The sequence below is a fragment of the Pleurodeles waltl genome, chromosome 10 (genome assembly GCF_031143425.1).
Source record: "Pleurodeles waltl isolate 20211129_DDA chromosome 10, aPleWal1.hap1.20221129, whole genome shotgun sequence".
In the NCBI taxonomy this organism is placed as follows: domain Eukaryota; kingdom Metazoa; phylum Chordata; class Amphibia; order Caudata; family Salamandridae; genus Pleurodeles; species Pleurodeles waltl.
This window is the reverse complement of record NC_090449.1, coordinates 913,873,040-913,900,492: the sequence shown is the minus strand read 5'-3', so window position 1 is coordinate 913,900,492 and position 27,453 is coordinate 913,873,040. Positions and strand designations below refer to the sequence as shown.

Genomic DNA, 27,453 nt, shown 5'->3' with positions numbered 1-27,453 from the left:
AACTGTCATTTTCAACATTTGGTAAATCAGGTTGAAGATCAACATTTTGTAAAACCTATTATTTTGTACCAAGTATAACTTTGCTTGTTTAATTTTATTAACATTAACTAACTCTTACCAAATTGTTTTATTCTTAGTTGGCACACCATTTACCAGAATACTAATTAGCTCGTCATTGTCTTTTTCTACTACTACAGTTTCAATATTTTTCTTAAAGTTTAATATGGCAAATACACTACTATTCCTTTATGGCCTTTCAGTAACTCTGTTGGATGTAATTGATTTTGGTATTGTTCATATAATTCCTTAAAATAGATGTACAGTTTGATTCATATACATTTAAGTCACATGCAAAACTTTGCAATAAATCAATAGATTGCTGCAGAATACTACAAATACTTCTACAGTTCAAGTTCAGTTCTACTGATAATCAAAATAAAAACCTTCCTCTTCGAGCCAAATGCCTTATCAATTACAGCCTCAACCCACCTTTTTGCTTCACTACTTCTCTTCTCCTTTTGCATTGCTCCATAATTTAAATAAGATTCTTAATTACCCTGGCATCAAACATTCTAAATCTAATATCTTTGAACTGTTGCTGTCTCCTGGTTAAGCTATCTGCTTTCTTCATTAATTTCTTGCTTGTAATCTGACATGTTTTTTCCCTTTGTTTGGATGATTTAACCCCTTCACTGCCAGGCCTTTTCTTCTCAGGTGCCTAGCCTTTTTTTGGCTATTTGGGCTAGTTTGCGCTTAGGCCCTCATAACTTTTTGTCCACAAAAGCTACCCCTGCCAAATTACCAACATCCTAGGGATTCAAGAGGTACCCAGAGTTTGTGGGTTCCCCCAGAGGAGATCAAGAAATTAGCCAAAATATAAATAGAATTTTGTTCATTTTTTTAAATAGGAAAAAAGGTATGCAGAAGAAAGCATGTTGTTTTTTCCCTGAAAATGGCATCAACAAAGAGTTTGTGGTTCTAAAATCACCATCTTCCCAGCTTTCAGGAACTGGCAAACTTGAATCAGAACAACACATTTTTCAACACAAGTTTGGCGTTTTACGCGGACCCCATTTTTACTATTTTTTGTGCTTCCAGTCTTCTTCCAGTTAGTGACAGGAATGAGTGTGAAACCAATGCTGGATCCCAGACAGCTAAACCTTTCTGAAAAGGAGCCAAAATTCTGAATTTAGCAAGGGGTCGTTTGTGTAGATCCTTTGAGATTTTCATGCAGAAAGTAACAGCTAAAATAAAAAAAATAATGAATTTGAAGTAAAAAAAAGAGCCATTTCTGTCCACGTTTTCTTCTATAGCTTTTCTCAGCTATGGCAGATTTTTGAAAACAATATGCTGTTACGTCTGCAGGGCGCTTCTGGTTGCGGAAATATATAGGGCTTGTAGGTTCATCAAGTACCCTAGGTACCCAGAGCCAATAAATAAGCTGCACCTTTAAATGGGTTTTCATTGTATACCGGGTATACAGCAATTTATTTGGTGAAATATAAAGGGGCATATTTATACTCTGTTTGCGCCGAATGTGCGTCAAAAATTTTGACGCACAATCAGCGCAAACCCTGCCCCATATTTATACTTTGACATCCGACCCCGCGGGCGTCAAAATTCCACCATGTGTGTCATTTTTTGGAAGGGGAACCAGCCTTGCGTTAATTATATGCAAGGTAGGTGTTCCCTTCCAAAAAATGACTTTAAGGTCTGTGCCCCATATTTATACTCTGACGTCATTTTGACGCACAGGAGGGGGTGGGCCTTAAAAAACGACGCACAGCCTGATGGGTGCCGTTTTTTAACGCCTGGGTCAGGCGTTAAGAGACCTGTAGACTCGGAAGGAGCCCAGAGGTCCCCTCCCCTGCCCCCAGGGACACCCCTTGCCACCCTTGCCCACCCCAGGAGGACACCCAAGGATGGAGGTACCCATCCCAGGGAAGTAAAGGTAAGTTCGGGTAAGTATTTTTTTCGGATTTTTTTTGTGGCATAGGGGGGCCTGATTTGGGCCCTCCTACATGCCACTATGCCCAATGGCCATGCCCAGGGGACAAAAGTCCCCTGGGCATGGCCATTGGGCAAGGGGGCATGACTCCTGTCTTTGCTAAGACAGGAGTCATGTCAATGGAGGTTGGGCGTCAAAGAAAATGGCGCAAATCCGGTTTGAGGCCTGAATTTTGCCTCAGACCTGGCTTGCCCCATTTTTTTACGCACAACCCCCATTTTCCCATACGCCGGCGCTGCCTGGTGTGAGTCATTTTTTTTGACGCACACCAGTCCGCAGCGCCGGCTAACGCCATTCCATAAATAAGGCGCCCGCATGGTGCGTTGGAATGGCTTTAGCCGGCGGTAAAATTTTTGACGCACAACTGCGTTGGCGCAGTCGTGCGTCAAAAAGTATAAATATGGGCCAAAGAGTGAAAAATAGGTATTAAGAAGATCTTTGTATTTCCAAAATGGGCATAAGATAAGGTGTTGAGAACCAGTGGTTATTTGCACATCTCTGAATTCCAGGGTCCCCATATTAGCATGTGAATTATAGGGCTTTTGTCGAATAGATGTCTTTTTTACACACTGTCTTACACACTGTCTTACATTTGGAAGGAAAAAATGTAGAGAAAGACAAGAGGCAATAACACTTCTTCTTCTATTCTTTGTTCCCCAAAGTCTCCTGTTAAAAAAAGTACCTCACTTGTGTGGGTAGGCACAGTGCCTGCAACAGAAAATGCAACATGGACACATCACATTTTTACATTGTAATCTGATGTGTTTTTTGGAAAGTGCCTAGCTGTGGATTTTGGCCTCTAGCTCAGCCAGCACCTAGGGAAACCTACCAAATCTGTGCATTTGTGAAAACTAGACACCTAGGGGAATCCAGGATGGGGTGGCTTGTGGGGCTCGACCAGCTTTTGTTACCCAGAATCCTTTGCAAACCTCAAAATGTGGCAAAAAAATACTTCTCCCTTACATTTCAGTGATTGAAAAGTTCTGGAATCTGGGAGGAGCCACAATGTCCTTCCACTCAGCATTCCCCCAAGTCTCATGATAACAATGGTACCTCACTTGTATGGGTAGGCCTAGTGCCCGCAACAGGAAATGCCCCAAAACACAACTGGGACACATCACATTTTCCCAAAGAAAACTGACCTGTTTTTTGCAAAGTGCCTAGCTGTGGCTTTTGGCCTCTAGCTCAGCCTGCACCTATGGAAACCTAGCACACCTATACATTTTTTTAAACTAGACACTTAGGGGAATTCAGAATAGGGTGACTTGTGGGGCTCTCACCAGGTTCTGTTACCCAGAATCATTTCCAAACCTCAAAATTGGGCAAAAAAACAGCTTTTCCTCACATTTCGGTGATGGAAAGTTCTGGAATCTGAGGGGAGCCACATATTTCCTTCCACCCAGCATTCCCCCAAGTCTCCCAATAAAAATTGTACCTCACTTGTATTGGTAGGCCTAGTGCCCGCGACAGGAACGCCCAAAAACGCAACATGGACACATCAAATTTCGCTATTAAAATCTGACTTGTTTTTTGGAAAGTGCCTACCTGTGGATTTTGGCTTCTATCTCAGATGGCACCTAGGCAAATCTACCAAATCTGTGCATTTGTCAAAACTAGACACCGAGGGAAATCCAGGATGGAGTGACTTGTCGGGTTCTCACCAGGTTCTGTAACCCAGAATCCTTTGAAAACCTCAATATCTGGCAAACAAAAACACTTTTCCCTCACATTTCAGTGACAGAAAGGTTTGGAATCTGAGAGGAGCCACAAATTTCCTTCCACCTAGCATTCCCCAAGTCTCCCAATAAAAATGGTACCTCACTTGTGTGGGTAGGCTTAGTGCCCGTGACAGTAAATGCCTCAAAACACAACGTGGAAACATCACATTTTCCCAAAGAAAACTGACCTTTTTTTTTTACAAAGTGCCTAGCTGTGGATTTTGGTCTCTAGCTCAGCCGGCACCTAGGGAAACCTAGCAAACCTACACATTTTTGAAAACTAGACACCTAGGGCAATTCAGAATAGGGTGACTTATGGGGCTCTCACCAGGTTCTGTTTCCCAGAACCCTTTGCAAACCTCAAAATCTGGCAAAAAATCACTTTTTCCTCACATTTCGGTGATGGAAAGTTCTGGAGTCTTAGAGGACCCACCAATATCCTTCCACCCAGCATTTTCCCAAGTCTCCCGATAAAAATGGTACCTCATGTGTATTGGCAGTCCTAGTGCCCACGACAGGAAACGCCCCAAAACACAACGTGGACACATCACATTTTCCCAAAGAAAACTGACCTGTTTTTTGCAAAGTGCCTAGCTGTGGATTTTGGTCTCTTACTCAGCCGGCACCTAGAAAAAAAACCAAACCTGTGCATTTTAGAAAACTAGACACCTAAGGAAACCTAGGATGGGGTAACTTGTTGTGCTCTCACCAGGTTCTGTTACCCAGAATCCTTTCCAAACCTCAAAATTTGGCAAAAAAACACATTTTCGTTACATTTCGGTGATGGAAAGTTCTGCAATCTGAAAGGAGCCACAAAATTTCCTTCCACCCAGCATTCCCCAAAGTCTCCCGATAACAATGGTGCCTCACTTGTGTGAGTAGGCCTAGTGCCCGCGGCAGGAAATGCCCCAAAAGCAACATGGACACATCAATTTTTTCTTAGGAAAATTAACCTGTTTTTTGCAAAGTGCCTAGCTGTGGATTTTGGCTTCTAGCTCAGCCGGCACCTAGAAAATCCTACCAAACCTGTGCATTTTTTAAAACTAGACACCTGGGGGAACCCAGGATGGGGTAACTTGTGGTGCTCTCACCAGGTTCTATTACCCAAAAACCTTTGCAAACCTCAAAATCTGGCAAAAAAAACACTTTTCCCCCAAACTTTGGTGCTGCAAAGTTCTGGAATCTGAGGGGAGCCACAGACTTCCTCCCACCCAGCATTCCTCTATATCCCTGATAAAAATGGTACCTCATTTGTGTGGGTAGGCCTAGTGCCTGGAACAGGAAATGCCCCAAAACACTACGTGGACACATCAAAATTATGAATTAAAAAAACACCTGTTTTTGCAGGGGGGGCACCTACGGTTTTGGTCCTGGGCTCAGTAGCCATCTAGGAAAACCTACCAAAGCCAGACATTTCTAAAAACTAGACACCTGAGGGAGCCCAGGAAGGTGTGACTTGTGTGGATCCCCTAGTGATTTCTTACCCAGAATCCTAAGCAAACCACAAATTTAGCTAAACAAAACACATTTTCCCCCAATTTCTGTTGTAATTGAGGTGATACTAAAGCGTGTCCAAAAGGAAAGTTTGGAAAAAAACATTTTTAGGCTGATAATTTTATCGGTATAGATGTGACAGTGCTGGGTGGTTTCATAACAAAAATATGGAGAAAATTTCAAGCAAGTTGGAGTTTTGCAGGGCATTGTGGGTAAGAAAATGGTGTGGGGTGCATGTGAAGCACACCACCGTGGACTCACCCAGATGTTTAGTTTTCAGATGCATCTAGGTCTCGTAGATTTTTCCACATGGCAGTGTCCCAAAGAGCAAAAAGTACAACCATCACCATTCCAAGTGGGACGATTATGAAAGTTAGCCAAGCTCTCATGGCCCAAATGTAAAATCAAAACCCAAAATAATCAAGTCTTCTTGCTTGCCATTGGGATAAGATCTTTTAGTGTCTGCAATCTGAAAGGAGCCACAAAATTTCCTTCCACCCAGCATTCCCCAAAGTCTCCCGATAACAATGGTGCCTCACTTGTGTGAGTAGGCCTAGTGCCCGCGGCAGGAAATGCCCCAAAAGCAACATGGACACATCAATTTTTTCTTAGGAAAATTAACCTGTTTTTTGCAAAGTGCCTAGCTGTGGATTTTGGTTTCTAGCTCAGCCGGCACCTAGAAAATCCTACCAAACCTGTGCATTTTTTAAAACTAGACACCTGGGGGAACCCAGGATGGGGTAACTTGTGGTGCTCTCACCAGGTTCTATTACCCAAAAACCTTTGCAAACCTCAAAATCTGGCAAAAAAAACACTTTTCCCCCAAACTTTGGTGCTGCAAAGTTCTGGAATCTGAGGGGAGCCACAGACTTCCTCCTACCCAGCATTCCTCTATATCCCTGATAAAAATGGTACCTCATTTGTGTGGGTAGGCCTAGTGCCTGGAACAGGAAATGCCCCAAAACACTACGTGGACACATCAAAATTATGAATTAAAAAAACACCTGTTTTTGCAGGGGGGGCACCTACGGTTTTAGTCCTGGGCTCAGTAGCCATCTAGGAAAACCTACCAAAGCCAGACATTTCTAAAAACTAGACACCTGAGGGAGCCCAGGAAGGTGTGACTTGTGTGGATCCCCTAGTGATTTCTTACCCAGAATCCTAAGCAAACCACAAATTTAGCTAAACAAAACACATTTTCCCCCAATTTCTGTTGTAATTGAGGTGATACTAAAGCGTGTCCAAAAGGACAGTTTGGAAAAAAACATGTTTAGGCTGATAATTTTATCGGTATAGATGTGACAGTGCTGGGTGGTTTCATTAGAAAAATATGGAGAAAATTTCAAGCAAGTTGGAGTTTTGCAGGGCATTGTGGGTAAGAAAATGGTGTGGGGTGCATGTGAAGCACACCACCGTGGACTCACCCAGATGTTTAGTTTTCAGATGCATCTAGTTCTCGTAGATTTTTCCACATGGCAGTGTCCCACAGAGCAAAAAGTACAACCATCACCATTCCAAGTGGGACGATTATGAAAGTTAGCCAAGCTCTCATGGCCCAAATGTAAAATCAAAACCCAAAATAATCAAGTTTTCTTAGTTGCCATTGGGATAAGATCTTTTAGTGTGCGGGGGGAACTGAAAGACTGTTACCCCCTTCAGTTGGGGTGGGGGCATCACCATGCCCATACTGGTTGGTAGCCACCACCCCACTATTTATTTTTAAATCCCTTGGCATCTAGTAGGCTTTCTGCTCCCCTGGGGAGTGGATCGGGGGTAATTGTCACAACTTTGTCCCTATTTATTTGAGGGGGGAGGGGTATGGCTATACACTCACCCTCTTTTTTTTTTAAAGAAATTATTCCCTGGGGTCTAGTGGGCTTTCTGCCTCCTAGGGGCAAATGGGCCTTATAAAAATAGGCTTATCTGCCCCCAAGGGGGTTCAGAAATGGCCAACAGTAATGTGCCTCCATGGGGGAGACCCTTGCCCAATGGGCTGCCCCCCTAAACAAAACACACACACCAATTCCTGGTGCCTAAGTGGTTTCTGCCCCCTTTGTGGGTAGATGGGCATAATAGAAATAGGCTGATCTGCCCCCAAGGGGGGCAGAAATGGCCTAAAATAAAATTGTCCCCCAGGGGAGCGACCCTAGTCTAAGGGGTCGCTCCCCGTGTGTGAATTTGTCACAAAAAAAATCCCTGGTGTCTAATGGTTTCTGCTCCCTTTTGGGCCAGATGGGCCTAATAGAAATAGACCAATCTGTCCCCAAGGGGGGCATAAATGGCTTAAAATAAATTTGCCCCCCAGGGGAGCGACCCTTGCCTAGGGGGTCACTCCCTATCTTTAAAAAACAAACAAATAAATATCCCGGTGCCTAGTGGTTTCTGGTTTCTGCCCCCTTCAGGCCAGATCGGCCTAAATAATATAGGCCAATCTGCCCCCAAGGAGGGCAGAAAAGGCCTTAAAATCCCCCCCCCCAGGGGAACGACCCTTGCCTGAGGGGTCACTCCCCTTCATTGTTCTTAAAAAAAAAAACTCCCTGTTGTCTAGTGGGCATTTCAGTATGTGATTGCGCTTCAGAAATGCTCAGAGAGATATCGGAGGAAAGGAAAAGCCTTTCCTTTCCTCTGATGCCTCTCTGACCTCCCCTTCCCCATTCGGAAGAGAAACAAAAGATGAGCTTCTAGCGCAATGGGGTGACCTCCGATGACATCAGCATGCAATCAGATTTCATTGGGGGGTTAGGGGGCTAGGGGTGGAAGGGGAAGCTATTCCCCTTCCTTCCCTGCACATAGGAGGGGGGTGGGAGGTCAACGGGGGAGCTAGCGCTCCGCCCCATGGGCCCGGTGCAGGACGAGCTGGTCTCATCCTCGGCACATGGCAACTGTGGCTGAGGGTGAGACCAGCTCATCCTCGGCCCCAAAGTGGTTAAAAGTTCTCTTTTTATGTTCTTCATTTCACAAACATTTCACTTTCCCACATACAGATTTAAAAAAAAAAATGGTTTTCTTACCAGCTGCTCATTTCTCTTTAGTGATATTGTCAACTTGTTGTTCTTTTTGTTTCTGTGTTGCAAGTAGATAGTATATTTTCCTCAATTTCTTTTTTGTTTGTGTTTGCTTCTGCATTTTAGTTAGCTCTTATAATGCAGAATAGATCTCTGAAATAAAAAAATGCAAAATGTATACATTTTTATTATATAATGTCCAATTATATATCATAAGCATTTAAATGTAAAACAAACACTCCTGTCACTATATTCTCACACTCTACATTTGTTAGTTTTCATGTTTAATGAAGAGTAAGCCTTTTTCTATTGTCATAGGCATGACTGTCCATGAATGTGTGCGTGACTGCGTTATGGTAGTTACCAGTGTATGCTTCTGTATCTTATCAGATGCATCAGTATTTCTCTAAATACATTAGTCTATACATAAGTGTAACCCTGGGTGTATCAGAATATTTGTCTATCTATCTGTCTATCTTGGGTGTGTAATTGTGCCTCCCTGTGTTACTGTATGGATTACAAAATAACTCGGTATGTCTGTGTGCATATCATTGCCTAGATGTGTCAGGGTATGCCTCAGTGTGTTGATTGGTGTCTCTGTGTACCCAACAGTATGTTCCTGGATATGTCAGGATATGTATTAGTATGTGCCTGGGTATGACAGTGTATTTATCTGTATCTGCCAGGGTGTGTTATTATTTACATGAATGTATCCCTGGGGGTGTGAGTGTATGTGTAAGTGTGTTTGTAGGTCTCTCAGTGTATACATGAGTGCATGTCACAGTGTATGAACCAGTGTGTGCCTGGGTTTGTCAGCACTTGGATCAGTATTTGCCTGTGTGTTCCAATGTATGCATTACTCTGTGCTTCACTATACGATTGTATTTATGGATATGTGCCTAAGTGTGTCAGTGTATTCATGAGTGCTTGCCTTAGTTCTGTCACGGTATGCATTACTGTGTGCCTTGATGTGTCAGTATATGCATCAGTGTATGTATGGTTGTGTTAGCGTATACATATGTGTGTTTGTTGCTGTCTCAGTGTATACATTAGTGTGTGCCTGGGTCTGTCAATGTATGCATTAGTGTGTGCCTTCCTGTGTCACTCTGTGCATAAGCACATATCAACTTTCCTATAAACTATATATAGCGTACTGTATGCATAACTTTTATCTAGGAAAAAGAAACTCAAACTCATGCAAAGTAGTTAGAAACCTGAACTCTCCTTGCAGTTTACATTCTACTGTAGAATACAGAAAGTATGGTTAAAAAACTATTGGTATAAATCATGTTCTAAAAATGTTAAAACCTTACTACACATCTCTGCTCTATCTCAGACAATATGTTTTTTTAAATGTCATATACAGTTGTATCTCTGTTAGATACACAGACATCTATTACTACACATTTGTTGTGAATATACACTATAATTTCCATACCTGTTAAAGGTCTTTCATTGATAGGTAAAATATCACTTTCAAGTCTTTTCTTTGTACAAGCATGAAATCTCGGAATAAGAATGGTACACCACACTTACACCAAGGAACCAGTAACAGCAACTTATTCACCTTTGTTCTCAGTGATACTGTCCAACTTAGCATAAGCAGTGTTGCCATTAAACATTCTTGTCACGAACTGCAAGCCTGTGGAGTGTGTTTTTCCAGGTACAGGAGACTGTGGTACCTGGATTTCTCTTCTTTATATATATATATATATCAACAACGAAGTTGTCCTCATGTGAACGCGCACTCCCAACAGGTTATATAAACAGGAAGAATAAGCAAAGCCACAACTCACAGTGAATTAGACAAGCTGAAGCCATGCCGGTCTTTTCACTAAGAAAATGCCTGGAACCATTCCAGCACTGGCACCTACGAGGGTGAAACACTTTTATATTTTTCTCTGCTGATGAAGGGATTGACCCAGAAACATGAGTCCAGAGATGATTTTATAAACTAAGGTCTGGAAAAATGAAACTGCTTAAAGAATTCACTGTGAGTTGCTGGCTTTGCTTTTTCTTCCCGTTTCACATGAGGACAACTTCGTTTTTGATAATAACCGGCCTGTCCAGCCAGGAAAGCAGTACCACTGCGCATCGAAGCAGGTCTGTGTGACTAAAATGGATTGTCGCATATGAGCAATCAGGTTAGGATTTTCACAGCAAATCTGACAATTTTACTTTGGATTCACCTACACAGGTTTTAGACTTTTTCTCATTATTTTGTTTGGGTCCAGCAACCCACTTGGGGCAGAATGAAAAAATTGCAGGACTACCAAAACCAACATACACTGTTACTCACTTGAGAGGCCCACTGGGGCGGACTGGTATTTAAAGAGACTAATCAGGTGCCTGTAATTAGACAAGCTGAAGCCATGCCTGGCTTTTCACTAAGAAAGAAATTCCTGGAACACTTCCAGCACTGGCTGCACCTACGAGGGTGAATCACTTTTATATTTTTCTCTGCTGATGAAGGGATTGACCCAGAAACACGTGTACAGAGATGATTTTATAACCTAAGGCCTGGAATAATGAAATTGCTTGAAGAATTCACTGTGAGTTGCTGGCTTTGCTTTTTCTTCCTGTTTATATAACCTGTTGGGAGTGCGCTTTCACATGAGGACAACTTCGTTTTTGATATATATATATATATATCAGTTAAAGCAATTTCTCAATCCAGAAAAGGAAAACCAGACACCATGGCCATGCAATCTTACATTTATTGACGTGTTTCGGCCGTACAATACTATTCAAATTCATTCTAATCACATATAAACCTAAATTCAAGAACATGGACAAAGGACCAATTTGGAAGACAGGTTCCTCAGGATGGGAAAATGTGGCAGCCATTTTGGAATATAGCTCTTCACATAACAAAGTGTTGAAAATTAACCAAGAGTAACATAATGTTTACCACAGCTTGTCCTAGGGTAATGAATTCTATTCATATCAATTCATTATCTTCAAATCATCAACCTTTAATGACTGTGTACAATGATATAGGCTAAATCCTTTTCTCAATCTTAAATTGAAAATATTCTGATTCCCTTAATTCATTAGTAGCAAACTGTCAACTTGTCCACTATGCCTGTTTCTCCAAATTTTCTCACCTAAGCTACTGTCTTCTTGTTGAGTCACAAACCGTCTACTCTTATCTAAAATAGTTTTTAATATTTACACTCCTAAAACAACTCCCAGTGTTTAAGAAAGAATATTCAAGGAAAAAATGAAATCCTTCTCATTCTTCAAAGAAAACGTTTTTCCTTTTTTCCTTCTAAAATACGCAAAACCCAAAGTGTACAAAATTTAATTATCAGAATATTTTGATTATCAGAATAATTTAAATATTTTAAATACAACCCTTAAATAAATAAATAAAAAAACCCAACCTATATAACTTAACCTCATCCATCTTATCATCATATTATTCCATTATTTAAAGCGGCACTTTCATACAGGTGATATATCCACCTTTTTCAGAGATGCATCGGATTATGGGCACTTGCCCATTATTGCCTTTTTAATGTAAGAATATTTTCCTTTTTAAATTTTTGTTTACATTTTCATTTCCTCTGAAAACATATTTGTGTGAGATATGGAAACAACCCCCAGAATGGGTTAAAATATAGAGCATCTATCTTTTTAAATTTAATTTCAAATTTATTTATCCATCATATATGGATCAATGTGACCCATAGGATTGATTTTTATTTTCTTCCACTAAAGTGTCCGAAGAGAATTATGTAAGTATTTTTATCTTTCTATTTACTTATACATGCACGTTTCACAGATGATTACTTCCCGTAGCACCCCTGGTATTACAACATATTTGCTTTTGTAATTGAAAGAATACAAGCCACCCATATAATTGCAGATCCCTTGTGATATTATATTGAGTTTTTATAATGCATATCGAGTAGGGGTGGTTGGTGAACTTCGTTCCAATCACAGAGTTTGCAGTGTTTTTCCCACTCCACTTAAACCACGGAGCTCCAAAAAACCCTGTGTAGCAGAGTCTTTTTTTCTTGGTCAAGCTCGCCAACATTAAGTTGGTGAGCACGAGTGAGGGAAATCTTACTCAGACCATCTCCCAGCAAGATTTCTCAAGATTTCTCAACGTGGACGGTTGTGGATTTTTGCGACTCCTCGCATTGAGAAACCTTCCATTCATATTTAGGAAAGTGTTTCTACTCAAGTGGCAGAAAAGAAGCAGCGTTCTCTTGCGCTCTGCATGGTGCTGTTTGCGCGTATCTTTCATCATGGGACAAACACCAAGTGCTAAAATCAGCGCAAATGGAGTGAACTAACGCACTTGTGGCAGAGTTTTTTAGTCAATTAGATGGAATCTTACTTGCTAATTTAAGACAGGGCTGAATCCGTCGTAATCAGCTGCATTGCCAGGCTAAGTGGCGCTTCACTTATATATATTGCCTACTGGTGGCAGTCACCAATAGTTAGATATAGTTAGGACCTAGTTTCCATAGAAAAAGCATTTAGTTGACTTGCCTATATCTTTGGCACCATTTGACGAATCTTCACAAAAGGTTTCCGAAACAGTGCCCTGGTGATTCTTGTTGCACATGGAAAGTGTAGTGGGGATCTGTCAAGCGGGGGCAGAAAAAAGAGGGGCCAAAAAAGTAGCATTTTCCATGTTAATTCCCATAGGAAATTTAGACGTGATTACAGCCCAAACCACTGGATGGAATCACACCAAATTTGGCAGAAAGCTATCTTTTAGTACATATATTATGCTTTCGTTTATTTGGTTAAATCTGTTCAGTAGTTTTTGAGATATTAAAGGAAATCCAAATTTGTATATCTAGGCTTGCGAATAATTTGTGAAAATTCGCACATTTTCATGAATGCGCATGCGAAAAGAAGCTCTGTAATTGGCTGACCACAACCTGACTAGAAAGTTGCAGCCGCCATTTTATTTCAGGGGACACGGGCCACAGGGGTGAAAACCGTAATTGAAAGTGGCATAAGGGGTCAGAGGGGAGGTACCCTGACCCCAGGGGTGTAATATAGGTGTGTTTAGGGCAAATTATGGGTTTAAAGTAATTTTGCATCACTATGTGCAAGATCTTTGCGCATTATTCACAAAATATTCACAATTATGAAAAAATTTGGAAGAGAACCCACAGACTCATTCATACACTAATTCTTTCACTTATACATGCACTCAGAGACTTATGCGCCCACTCACACAACTACTCAGACACTGACGCACCCACTCACAGAGCAACTCAGACCCTCATGCACCCTCCCACAGACCCACTCAGACACTGAGGCACCCACTCACAGACCCAGTCAGACACTGATGCACCCACACACAGACCCACTGAGACACTCATACACCCACTCACAGACCACTCAGAGCCCCATGCACCCACTCACAGACCCACTCAGACACTGACGCACCCACTCACTAACTTACTCAGACCCTCACACACCCACTCCCAGACCCACACAGTACCTCATGCATCCACTAACAGTGCCATTTACACCCTCATACACCCATTCACAAATCCACTCAGACCCTCATGCACCCACTCACAGACCTACTCAGACACTGTCACACCCACTCACAGACCCACTCAGACCAAGACTCACCCATTCACAGACTCACACATACATTGACCCATTCACTCATAGACCCACTCAGACACTGATGCACCCATCTACAGACCCATTCAGACCCTCACACATCCACTTACAAATCTATTTACACCCTCATGCATCCACTCACACACCCGTTGAGACCCTCGTGCTCCCACTCACAGACCATCCAGAACCTCATGCACCCACTCATAGACCCACTCAGACACTGATGCACCCACTCACTGACCCACTCAGACCCTCACACACCCACTCACATACACACTCTGACCCTCACACACCAAGTCACAGACTCACTCAGACACTCACCCTCGTACTCACAGACCCACTCAGACACTGATGTATCCACCCACCAACCCACTCAGACAGTGGCACATCCATTCACAGACCCACTCAGACACTGACGCACCCACCCAATGACCCATTCAGACCCTCATGCACCCACTCACAGACCCACACAGACACGGACACAACCACTCACAGACCCACTCAGCCACTGTTGCACCCACTCTTAGACCCACTCAGACACAGACACATCCACTTACAGACCCACACAGTCCCTCATCCACCCACTCAGAGACCCTCTAGGACAAACATACACCTTCTTACACCCACTCTTGAATCCACTCAGACTCTCATGCACCCAGGCACAGACCCACCCAGATACTGGCACATCCACTTCTACAGTGATGCACCCACTCACAGAGCCAATCAGACCCTTAAGCGCCCATTCACAAATCCACTCAGATACTCATGCACACATTTACAGACCCATTGAGATTCTCATGCACCTAACCTACTCACAGACCCACTGGGACACTGATGCACACACTCACTAACCCAGTGAGACATTGATGCACCCACACACATACTCACTGAGACACTCATACACCCATTCACAGACCACTCAGAGCCTCATGCACTCACTCACTGACCCACTCAGACACTGACGCACCCACTAAGACATTGATGCATACACTTACACTTGCACACCTAGATAGAGACTCTTACAGCGAGATAGGCTGCAGCTAACTGCCTCCGGCCATGCACAACAATTGTTGGATTCATGTATAGTGATGAGAATTGCTATATGTTAAAATAAAACAGAGAAATTCACAGAAAAAAACAAAGGTTAAAGGGATGTTATAGTTAGGAAACAGAATTTTTTTTAAAACATAGAAATTCACTGAAAAAAGCAAAGGTTGCAGGGTCATTATAGTTAGGAATAGAATTAAAAAAAACTTAGAAATTCACTGAAAAAGCCAAAGGTTACAGGGACGTTATGGTTAGGTCCTGAATTTACTTCCACAAAACCAGAGAAATTCAACAGTTATAGTTACGTGAGCTAACTATAACTTGCACCCCTGTAATGCACTGCTTATGACATCACATAAAGCATCACTCATGGCATAGTCAGTGGCATCACTGATGACATCTCAAATGACATCACTGATGACATCACTGATGACATCATCCACAGAACCACTCACACACCCAATCATTCTCTTACACAAACTCACATAGATCACCATACATACAAATGCTGAAACAGAGCAATACAACTTCTGCCACGCACCTACTCACTCACATAACACTAACATACCCACACACATATTCATACATAACTAACTATGCTATTACCATACTCATACAGCCATTTACACTCCCACTCTCAGCCCAATACACCACTGACACACCCACTCACAAATCTACTATGAAATACATATAACCACAGACACATCCACTCACTCACATATAAAACAAAAAACACACCCATGAACTTATCCATACTGTTACATAATCACTTACCACCAATACAAAGACTTACACACCCAATCAATCAACCATACAACAACTCCTACTCCCAGTTACCAATACACACAGAAGGTTACTCACCCACATGCTCACTCATATAGCCACTTATACTCCCAATGTTTTACAAATAAATATACTCACACATCCACTCACTCTCACAATGACTCACTGGTAGAGCACTTATGGGAACAGCAACTCAAAGATAAAATCAGTCACTCATACACTCACTAAATCACCAACTAACTGACTAATAAAGACACTAATATGGCTACTTAGTCCCCAATTAAACCTGTCACACACATACATAATTACCCATAAAGCTGCTAAAAGAAACTCTTTCTTACGTGTACACCTTCTTATACATACACTTACTGTGCCACATAAGATTGAACAGAACCACTTACCTGTGGGTACAGCCACTTATAAAGGCATTCACTCATCCTTGTTCTCAATAATATAGAGAGTTACATGCTAACACAGTTACTGAAACATACAGGCAGTACTTTATACAAACACTAACACACACCCATTTGCTCAGCTATAGAGCTACTCAGACACCCACTAACTGTACCAACACTATCACACAGCCACTTCCTTGTATACCTAGTAACACATCCACTTATGTTTTCATACAGAAACGAACTCAACCACTAACTGACCAATAAAAGCACTCACACCTTCATTCATACGTACATATAACCACTTACAGATACTGCGTTGCTGTAGTCTAGGTGGCTGCTGACGAGGGCCTGGGTGACTGTTCTTTTGGATTCGGTTGGGATCTATCTGAAGATCTTCCAGAGCATGCGCATGGTGTTGAAGCAGCCGGAGGAGACTGCGCTGACTTGATGGTTCATCAAGAGTGCTAAGTGCAGGATGAAGCCAAGGTTGCGGGCGTGGTTGGGGGGGGGAGGAGCGATTCTGAGGGCAGTGGGCCACCAGGAGATGCCCCAGGCTGCGGGTTTGTTGCCGATGACGAGGACCTCTGTTTTTTGGTATCAAGCTTGAGGCAGCTCTCCTTCATCCAGGCGATGACTGCCCTCATTCCGTTGTGGTAGTTGGTTTTGGTTGTGTGAGGGAGATGATTAGCTGAGTGTCATCAGCGTATGAGACGATGTTGTGTACGTGGTGTCTGGCGATGGTGACAAGGGGGGGCCTCTGAGTGGAAGGGGAGAGTCAGACTCTTTGGGTCCTGTCGGAGAGAAAGGAGGTGATCCATTCTAGTGCTTTGTCTCCGATGCTGGCGTCGTGGAGATGAGTCTGTAGCATGCAGTGTTAGATGGTGTTGAAGGCGGCAGACAAGTCAAAGAGGATGAGAGCCGCGGTCTCAGCCCTGTCTAGGAGGAAGCAGATGTCATCTGTGGCAGTGAGGAGGGCGGTCTCTGTGCTGTGGTTGCTCCGGAAGCCTGACTGTGACGGTTCCAGGATGTTGGTGAGGTCCATGTGTCTGATGAGTTGTATGTTGACAGCCTTTTCGATTACCTTAGCTGGGAAGGGGAGCTGAGAGATGGGCTGGATGATCTTGAGGTCCACACATGACGCTGGCACCATCATAGGCTTGAGAAATTACTTTTTCTTAAGCACATTCATCTGAGAAAGCAATGCTCAAATCATTATAAATAGCTGCAGCAATTGTTCCTGCAGATAGGTCTTGTGGATATGTTAAACAGTAACATCTTTCAATTAACTTGCAACTGCCATCAATGTAACAAAAACAAACATAGACTGAGATTATGCAAGGCTCCCACCCTGGGGCAACCCCAGGCCAGTGGTAGCCAAACTCTTACACCTCAAAGACCACAATGTCATTCTGCAGGTTGCCAAAAGTGAGTGGCATTTTACAGCGGGCGACAGCAAAATCTTTACATTCTCAGAATATATTCTAACGGTTCAGCTGCAATAAGCTTCCTTCTCTGGAGTAAAACACAAGCTGAGAGACATGGGAATGAAATATGCCCCACTTTTCCCTGACAAACTAAAAATCACACATGAAAATAAGTAATTTTTTCTTCACAGACCCGGAAGATCCCTGGAGCTGCACAGAGGCACACAGCACATGCTCACAGGTGAGTACTGAGGGGTCATGGCAACGACAACAAAGTAAGCCCTGGCGTAAACAGAGGCAGAATTGCCAGGGGACTAGTGCATGTGCGGCATCGACCTTGGACAGAGAGATGGAAAGGAAGTTGGTACTATGAGCAGCAGCAGCTATCCAAAACAGAACCAAACTGCTTGCATCTCACTCCAGCAGTAATAGTAAAACCCAGAGAATACAAACTAGCTCCAGTGAAGATGGTGCTGCATGCCCTAAACTAGCCAATCAGCTGATCTCTGTAGCATTGTCAATGTAGGATGTATAGACACATGGGTGACACTAGTAGGGCATAACCTACTGACCATCCACAGATGCCAAGTACCTCCACACATATTGCAGCCTATGGTTTAGGCTAAATGCAATAAATGGCTTTTAAGGATATGCTTTTACATACTGGATTCTGTTGCCTTTTCAACGCCGAGGTTGATGACTCCTCATGCTCTCAAGAACTAATAGAATACTCTTGTTCAAAGGGACCCACCACTATAATGATGGTAAGGAGTGGTGCCCTGCTCTTCCCCTCCTCTTTCTGTGGTATCAGTTACCTATCTCTTTTTCATCCTTTCCTCTCTTTGCTCATGTATGCCACCCATCCCCTTCCCCTTTATTTAGAACTAATCTCAGCAAGGCCAGGATCTTCTGTCCTGGGTTCTTTTTTTCTGTCCCTCTCAGTTCATGGTGTAGGCCTCCTTTTTCTTTTTGGATTACTTTATAACTAGGTAGGGTGCAGTTCTTGACCCAGCCATGGGTGGGGATTTGCTGTTGGGTGAGTTGTTCTGGTTATTAGTTATAGAAATCCTACTGCAATATGCTTGCCCCATGGCCTCAGGAATGAGACGTGTCCACTGGAATTGCAAGCAATAAATACAGTTGCCATGCACCATGGACTGGTACAAAAATAAACACCCTAATGCTGAGATTAGGGCCCATTTTGCACAGCATGTCTATTAGGATTACATAGTGCAGCACCATGCAGAAGGGACAAAGTCAGTCACCTCCTGTTACGATTGCTAAAAGGAGAACAACGCAGGTCCACAATTATGACACTCCATCACCTGAATGGACATTGCCTATATAGACAGGCAGTCCTCAATGTGATTTTATCGCATATTTTCAAAAACGACATAGGTCCCCGAAAGAATTGTAGAGCGGTCAATTAGAGTGATTGCTAGATATGGCGAATCTGAAAACATTATCACATTACTCCCGGAACACAGAAATGCGATGCAGGGCAGGTCATGGAGTGTGAGATACCTGTTGCAATCAAGCAATTAACAAAGGTTGAAACCATGGGGGTGGAATCCTTCTGTAATTTTACAAGTGTTTCCAGACTGACCGTATTATGCACCTAACAGTGCTGTATGGATTGGTACAGAAGAAGGGTAGGTTGTCTCTGTCCTCCAGACAGGTTCTTATTGTAATGGTCCCCAAAACCAGCAGAGAGCCCCAGAACAAAGGATTCTACCATTCACTTTGCATTCTTAACTTGGACTGCAGGATGCTGTGTAAGACAATGGCAAAGAGCATCAAGCTTCACTTGCTTTCCCTGGTGTATCCCGATCAGTGCTGCTTTAAGCACATCTTCCAAGATACATCTTTCATGTCATAGCTCGAATATGAATGCCTCAGACACAGGCAGCAGTGCCTTTTGCCAACATGGAGAAGCCATTTAGCGTCAGATTTATTCAAAAGTGGCACAGTGTGATGGTGCACAGCACCACCTGCATCACTTTAACAACACAGGGATGCACCATATTTATTAGAATACAGTCCACTCCTGCATTTCCCCCTGCACTCGCACTAAATTGAGCTGCCTAGTGGAAATGCAGGCATCCTTGCGCCATCATGCAAGGATGTCTGCATTGAGGGGGGTTGATTGTTTATGTGCAGGAAGGTGTCCCTTCCTGCACAAAAACAATCACTAATGGAGATTTGACACATCTGTGTGTGCTGCAGAAGTGCCAAAGCGTAATTTTGAACTGATTGTTTATGTGCAGGAAGGGACACCCCTGGGGTGGCGTTAGATTTTGGTGCTGCCCCAGGTTTATGAAAACTTGTTAATCTGAGGCAGTGTCAAAATGCATGTGAAAGGGCCATATTTACAAAGGTAGCGTTAAGCCATAAAAAGTGACAATGCTACCTTTGTAAATACGGTACAGGGCATTTCGCCACCAGAGCATCAAAAAGTGACCCTCCTGTGGCGCTAAGGGCTCTTAAATATGCCCCTTAATAGCTTGTCCTGGACCTACCTGTTTGCAATACTGTGGTCAATGGACTTCAACAAAGACATACTAGCCTGGATAAAGATCCTGAACACAGAGCCTGTGGCATGGGTAAGAACCAGCTTTGAGCTCGCTGATATCTGGTGCATCTATATGAGCACCATGAAAGGCTGCCCCTTGTTGCTGCTGCTTTTTGTGCTTGATATGTGTCCTCTGGCACACAGAATTCATCAACAGGACATCAGACAAAGATTAACTTTCAGTGGCCAAAATCATTACATTTTGCTTTATGCAGACTTTGCATTTGCCGTAGACCGTACTTTCACGCATTATAGTCCTTTGGCTAGGGACTGTTTGTTAGCAGAGCTAAGTCCTGCATCTTCTCGTTAACAGGTAAATGTGTGAATCATCTGGCGGAGACTCCTTTGTGATATCTATTGACTGACAGATTTCAGGTACCTTGACATCCACATTTGCAAGCTCCCAGATGATGTCGGCGAAGGGAATCTAGTCATCTAAGAAAGTGGTGACATCCCTCCTATCTTCCATGATTTCCTGGTAAAGACTTCAATTTTCACTGTTGGGACACATTGCACTGTCCAAAATGGTCATGCTGTCACCTTTTTTGTACGTATTTGCCACATACTTCTAATACTGTATCAACGGTTGTTTTGTTACCCGAATAGCTGGTTCACCGGTCCGACTTGCGTAAGTGGCAGGTGGCGCTTAGTGGTAGACAAACTGTTTCTCCTTATGGATGCAGGAGTTTAAGGCACACAGTACTACAACCCATTCTATTTGGATGTGCAGCTCCAGTAGATCACGACTTAGATTGCACCAGTGCTGCTAGTGTCACCTCTTCTTTGTGATGATGTGATATGAGACAAGAATCACAATTTTGTTTAGAAGAAGCCTGTTTGTTATTTATTTACCAGATCATATGTTGGTTTAGTTTTATGTGGTGAATAAATGGATAGACACAGATTTATCTCCATTGACATATGACATAGGTTTCTAGCCACCCTGCTAAATGAGTCCCAGGAGAACTTTGTTATATTAGTTCTAGTTATTTACCCTGGTCCTAGATGGGTATAAAGGTTAGTTCTTGTTGACATACACTCAACATTGTACATGGCAGTACTGCTAGGAAATATATATTTATATATATATATATATATATATATATATATATATATAAAACAATGTGGTTCGTCCCTTATTTTTCATTGCATTCATTGCTTTCTTTCTATGATTTGTGACTTTGATGTTTTTTGCTCTATATTTAGTAAGGTTTCTGCTTGTATTTCTGTTTCTAGGAGATCTATGATGGTCCCACTTTCTAACCCTACTTCTGGTTTTATTTGGTTCTTTGATTATCAATTCCTGCATTTTTTATCACCTTAAAAAAAGGAATACCTAGATTGTCACAGAAATTTGTCCTGCACTTTGTGACTTGTCCTCCTAATTCGGACACTTTGAAGGAGACCTTTTCATGTATATATTAAGTTCATCTTGGCACTGTATCTACTGGGAGGCATAGTCCATTTCGCGGGTAATCAAGAAGGAAACTTGATAGATCTTCACAGCATTCAGTCCTTAATATTGGCCAACCAGCATTCCTTGGAGTTGAGCTAGGCCCTTAATCTTCTGTCAGATATCAGGTGGTTGATCACAATATGTTAAAGCCTTTCCTGCTCTTGTGGAGGAAGCCATTGCAAATTATGAATCCCCATTATGCATGTGTGGTGTCACTTTGTATGAATGCTTCAAAAGTCTGGCCACTGCCTTGCATGCCCACATCATTTTTGCTACCTTCACCCAAGTATACCTGGCTGGGGTTAGTGGTTTTATTCACTCTGTCCAAAGTACAAAATGTAAGCCCCAGCTACTTACAATAGTGCCAGCAAGGCTAAAATGGCAGGCTAGGGATTAATTATTTCTGTTGAGATGGAAAGGATAACACTAAATGCTGTCACCAAGGCTGCACTCACAGATTAACCCTCTGAAATTAAGTTGACATTATTCATGTACTCTGCAGTTGACAAAAGGAAGCCCTGATGTTAAAATGAGCAGCAAGAGGAAACTGGACTCCAGAATATTGAAATTTGAGATGCCAGAGGATAGTTCTACTTTGATATGATTTTGCTTTTTAAAAAGAATTAAACTGAGTCTGCTTAAATATAAGAGAGATACAATTAATGAGAATGGAATACTTACCAACACTGTGGCGACATTTAATGCTTAAAAGATTCCTACAAACCATTATCTAAGGTGACTTACTGCAGTGTGACAATGAACACACAAATGTTGATGAGAGGAATACTTGCATATAGTGTAACAGACAATCTCTCAGGATAGCTTTCCAACCACGGTTTTTGCACACTTTGCTACTCTAGCCAGATGCTCATCTTATGAAAATCAGTACTGACTTTGCACCTCAAGGAGCCATCCATCCCAAACTGCTAGTTTAGGTCACCTCCAGAAGATAACATAAGGAACAGCAGACCAGTTTCAGACTCATTAGGCCTTGGTAGTGAGGTATGTTTTGGATTCTGTTGAACAGCAAACAAGTGAAGCATGTCTGTGCATACCCTAGTGTAATTAAAGTTTTGAACCAAACACACAAAAAGATGTAGGCCTTTTTAAACCTCATCAGTGATGTATAGCTTGGATCCTGTGTAAGTAAGATGCCAACGTTTGGGCATCCCCTAGGTCCCTTAGAGCATTGTATCAAACACATAAAAGGTGATGGGAGGAATGCTGGCAATTACTGGGGCGTCATTCCACATACAGTGCCACAAGAGATCTGTCTTGTGCAAATCAACAATGCCCTTGCTCCTCTTGGGAAAACAGTCTATTACAAATTCTTAGACGAGATTGCCTACAGAAGGGAACACAGGCAATCTCAGATTATTTTAGGCCTTATTAGCATTTGTCATTAAGGTATAGCTTAGATCGATCCTATGGCACATTGAGCAAGGAACTCACATCTAGGTATACTCTTGCCCCACATAGAATGCTACATCTAAAAAAATAAATGTGACTGTAGGAATTGCTAATAGTCTAGCCACTTGCAATCGCTTGGTGTGATGGGCCCAGTGCTCACCTTGCTCCTGGAGCTAAGCTGCACCCTTTAAAAAATGCCCAAATAGGTTCAAACCAGTCTGGGGTCATTTGTGTTACAAGGGGACCTGGTATGGCAGTTAAGGCTCAGTCTTTCCATTTAAAGAAGGACCAAGACTGATTTACATATGGCTGAGCCCTGTCTGAAATAGCATGGTGAGCAGAAAATGGACTGGGATTCATTCCAGAGTAATTACCAGTGGCTGGGATTAATTCAATCATTCTACCCACCCTTTTTGGATTTCACATTATAACACACTAAGTACAAAGATGCATCCTACTTCAGAGGCCCAAATAGACCAAAACCTGTCAGGGGTTGCTTGTGTTCCAGCTCAGAGGGAGTTCCTGTAGCCAGTTCAAGAGGGAGTACCTGTAGCCAATTTTAATCCACTCACATACCCAAGCTACTTGCTATAACCATCAAACCATTAGGGCAGTGACCTGAGCCTTGGTAAACACCGAGCCAGGATATAAACAAGATCTCTGTCTGTTTGCTGGACATTGCAGCACCAACCCACGGAGGAGCTAGCACGATTATACAGTATGCCACTTAGATGGATCAGGGCAATAATGCCCTATTATTAGAACTCCTCTGTACCTCTATGAATGTAGTGAACCATATCTCAATCTCACCCTGCTCTCACATAGTGGAACAACATATCAATTTTTGATATATACAGTTAGATTGGTAAGGGTGTGTGCCGAACGCGTAAAATCATTTCTCTCCATTCCCTTTGTATGGTATTGAGCAGACAGTCTGGCCTTCAGCCTAAACCTGCATGAATTCCACTTCTGATGGCACAGCAGGACAGACCATAAATCAAACCTTCCTTGCAGCTAACCCCTGTTGGGCATGGGCTTTAGTTGTACATTGTGTGGGTTGACTGTCCAGGATGTGCATAAAACTCACCTTGAGGCTAACCCAGCTGGTACGTTGGGGGTTAACCACAGGCAACCATCCTCCCATGCAGCCTACAACCTTCTCCATACACTGTTTGCAACGTTAGCCATAGCTAGTATCTCAGCTTTTATGTCAGTCTGTCAAATGGCACCAAATGTATTACCAATAAATTGCTTTAACTTTGCCCACCTTGATGGATTAACATAAAAAATTGACATACAAACATAAAAACACAATATCGAAGCGTATGCAGTCATTATATTGATATATCAAAAGGCACAAAATGTATCAACAAATGAACAATGTTTGACCACTTTTTACTGAAACTGCTTGAGTAGCTGCACTACACTCAAAACATAAAGAATAACTTATAAATTTCAAGTGTCTGTTACGTTTTGTTGAAATCCTCTCTATGGTGCTAAAGTTTTTAGCAAATCAAAGATTTCTATCCCCCTTTAAATGTGTCCTCCACCTGGTTAACCCTATGGATCTGCTTGCCAAACTGTGCCAACCTTATTAGCAAATGAAAAGAAAATGTTTGCTTCCTTTTAACATTGTTCTTCCATATGGATCACCTCGAAAACTATTAATTTGCCAAATGGCGGCATAGTGGTTAGCAAATTAACGCTTGTCTGACCTCCCTTAAACAGGCCTTCCATTATGGAACTGCATGCAAATGAACAAAGATACTAAAACTCTCACACATCCTGTACATATTGAGCAAATTGAGCTGAAGGTATAGACAAATCAAAAGATTCCTTTATACCTCTCAAACCCACATACAGTCGCAGTCAAACTCCACCTGACTCCTTTTGCAAATGCAACATGATTGTATGAGACACGGGTCTGGGTAAAGAGAGCTGACTTTGTCTTCTATACTGAATGGCCTACTTCAGAAAATGTAATGAAAACTAGGGGTGGGTGAAAAATTCCACTCCACCAGCGGAGTTCGTGAAGGTCTAGCAAAACTTCCCCAACTGACACATGGTGGAGTTTTTTCTCACATGGGGCTCGCCAACGGTAATTTGACAAGCACAAGTGAGAATTTGCATCCCCCAAACGATTGATTTTCAGGCACTAGAACACTTTGCAGTGAGATTTCTCAATACAGGCGGTTGTGGCAGGTTGTAACCGTTCAAAATGAGAAAACTGACCCTCTTCTGTGGCAGAAAGAAGTAGTGCCTTCTGGTGTGCCGTGTGGTCACATTTGCGCTGATTTTAAAGCATGGAAGAAGCTTCCGGGGCTAAAAATCAGTGCAAGCATGGCAACATGCCAATTCTTCCCACTCATGGAACTCAAAAGAATCTCAAGTTTTTATGTAACTCCGCAGAATTCCACTGAGTGAAATTCCATGAGTTCCGCCCAGGCCTAATGAACACAAACTCATCAATCCTCGTCACACGCTTCTGTATTAAACCTGACAAGGATATTCTCTGCATTATGCATGCACAAATAATTTATTAAAGTGCATTTCCCCTTATGTACTAATGCAACTTTGTCCTGAAATATCAACTTTCATGCCCTGTGAGTATATTTACTCACATAAAATATGGAAGCATCTCAGTGTAAGTTTAGTTTTGAGTTGAAAGTGAATTTGCACTCGTAAAATGAACCTGTTTGAGTTATTAGTTTCAGCTTTGGTCTCGGATAGCTTTGGGATTTGTGGCCACGAGTTTTTAACATATTTTAAAAACCACAAATTACGACTGTCATCATAGTCCCTGCAGTTTGAGCTTCTACTGTAAACAACCCATTCACAATTTCTTTACCTGTACATTGTAATACACTTTGTTAGTCATGTTGTTTGAACTTATCTACAAATTCTATCTTTAACCCTTTCTTCCTACACAGGAATGCACTTAAAGGTGGCCCCGTCAATGGATTCATTTATGGAATGTCCCAGTCAGTTCATTTCTTTGTTGCTGCAATTGTTTTCAGATTTGGAGCCTGGCTGATTGTGAATTGCTACACAAATTTTGAGAACATATTTATGTAAGTATCTATTTGTGGGGTCTTTCAGGGAGTCCATGCAAATGCATTTAGACTGGTTGTTTCTATGAATGTATAAATTGTATGAGTAATCTGAGAAATGTAATGTTAAAATTTACTTAGAACTTGACAGAGTTTAGATAACTTACATTATTTTTTTTTTCTATGATTGATCTAAAATAAATGACATAAACTTGGAAGTACATATTATCACTGAAAGAAGTACAGTAACTTAGTGTAAAGCACCTTGAGAAAATTTAACTATCGAAGCCTATGTTAGAAGAATTCTAATTTAGCCAACAGAAATATTTACTTGAGTACAAGCTGTGTAGATCCACTATTAGAAAAAGGTAATATGGCAGAGTCTCAACGGTTCTTCAAATTGACTTAGGACAGCATACTTGATACATGTAATGACAAAAACAGAGGTCTCAGTCATCACTTCTTTCATTGTCTGAATAGAGTGCGAACATGTGTACCTCTGTTACCCGCTTAGACACTTGGGGGCATAGTTATGAAGGTTTTGTGTCACTCATGCGCTGTTCAAGGGGAGCAAGGGTGGCACAAAATATAAGTGACATTTATCAAGCCACGCAAAGCCACCTTGGGTGGCCCTCCATAGGTTGATAAATCTACAGTAACGCAAGGCAGCGCAAATTGATGTCTGGCATTATCCTATAGCATGGAGGCATTCAGTGAGTGGAAAGTGGGTATTCCCACATAACCACCCATGGATTTTGGTACTGTTAGAAATGGGGTCTATGGTTGGCAATCAGTTTGCACTCTTTCCAAGCAGGGACCCTCACTCTAGTTAGGGCAATGGAGATACATACTTAAGAGATGCCCTACTCACCCCCTTAATAGCTTGCCACAAGCAGTCAGGCTTATCTTAAAGGCAATGTGTAAAGTATTTGCACCAAAACACATAGTAACACAGTGAAAACCCTACAAAATGGACACCACACCAGTGTAGAAAACTAGCCAAAATCTATCTAAACAAGACCAAAATTACAAAAATCCAACATACACAAGTCAAGATATGATTTTTTTTAAAGTAAAGAGTACCTTACTCCATAGAACACAATGGAAATGTGGTTGTTCCACAAAGTACCTGGTTTGTGTCAAAAATAAAGCTGCACGGATGAGCGTGCGTCAGAAAAGTCAGCGGTGCGTCGATTCCTTATTCATAAGTGAGGCCGTGTGTAGTTTTTTCTCTGGTCATGTAGGCAATCGTTGTTTTCCTCTCTAGCAAGAGAGCGATGCATCGATAGCCGGACAGTGCACCTTGGATCCATGCAGGTTCACAATGATTTTGACACCCAGCAACGATGCATGTGAAATCCGGCTTCACAGTAATAAAACCGTGCTGCAAGGGGTTGCGTAATTTTTACAGACGCTTTGCAGGTGCGTCAAACCTTTCCCACACGGCTTCCTGTGGGTGGATGTTAGTTCTTTTTCTACCAGGT

General features: G+C 42.2%; 1 protein-coding gene across 8 annotated transcripts in view; it reads left to right on the top strand.

Annotated features, from left to right (window-relative positions):
• Nucleotides 1-27,453, top strand: part of LOC138262021 (ATP-dependent translocase ABCB1-like) — a 920,359-nt gene that overhangs the window by 613,643 nt on the left and 279,263 nt on the right. For all 8 annotated transcript variants that reach the window (XM_069211673.1, XM_069211677.1, XM_069211676.1 and 5 more), the window contains one exon: nucleotides 25,850-25,990. In XM_069211673.1, the coding sequence (XP_069067774.1) occupies nucleotides 25,850-25,990 (141 nt within the window). The remainder of the gene's footprint in view (nucleotides 1-25,849; nucleotides 25,991-27,453) is intronic.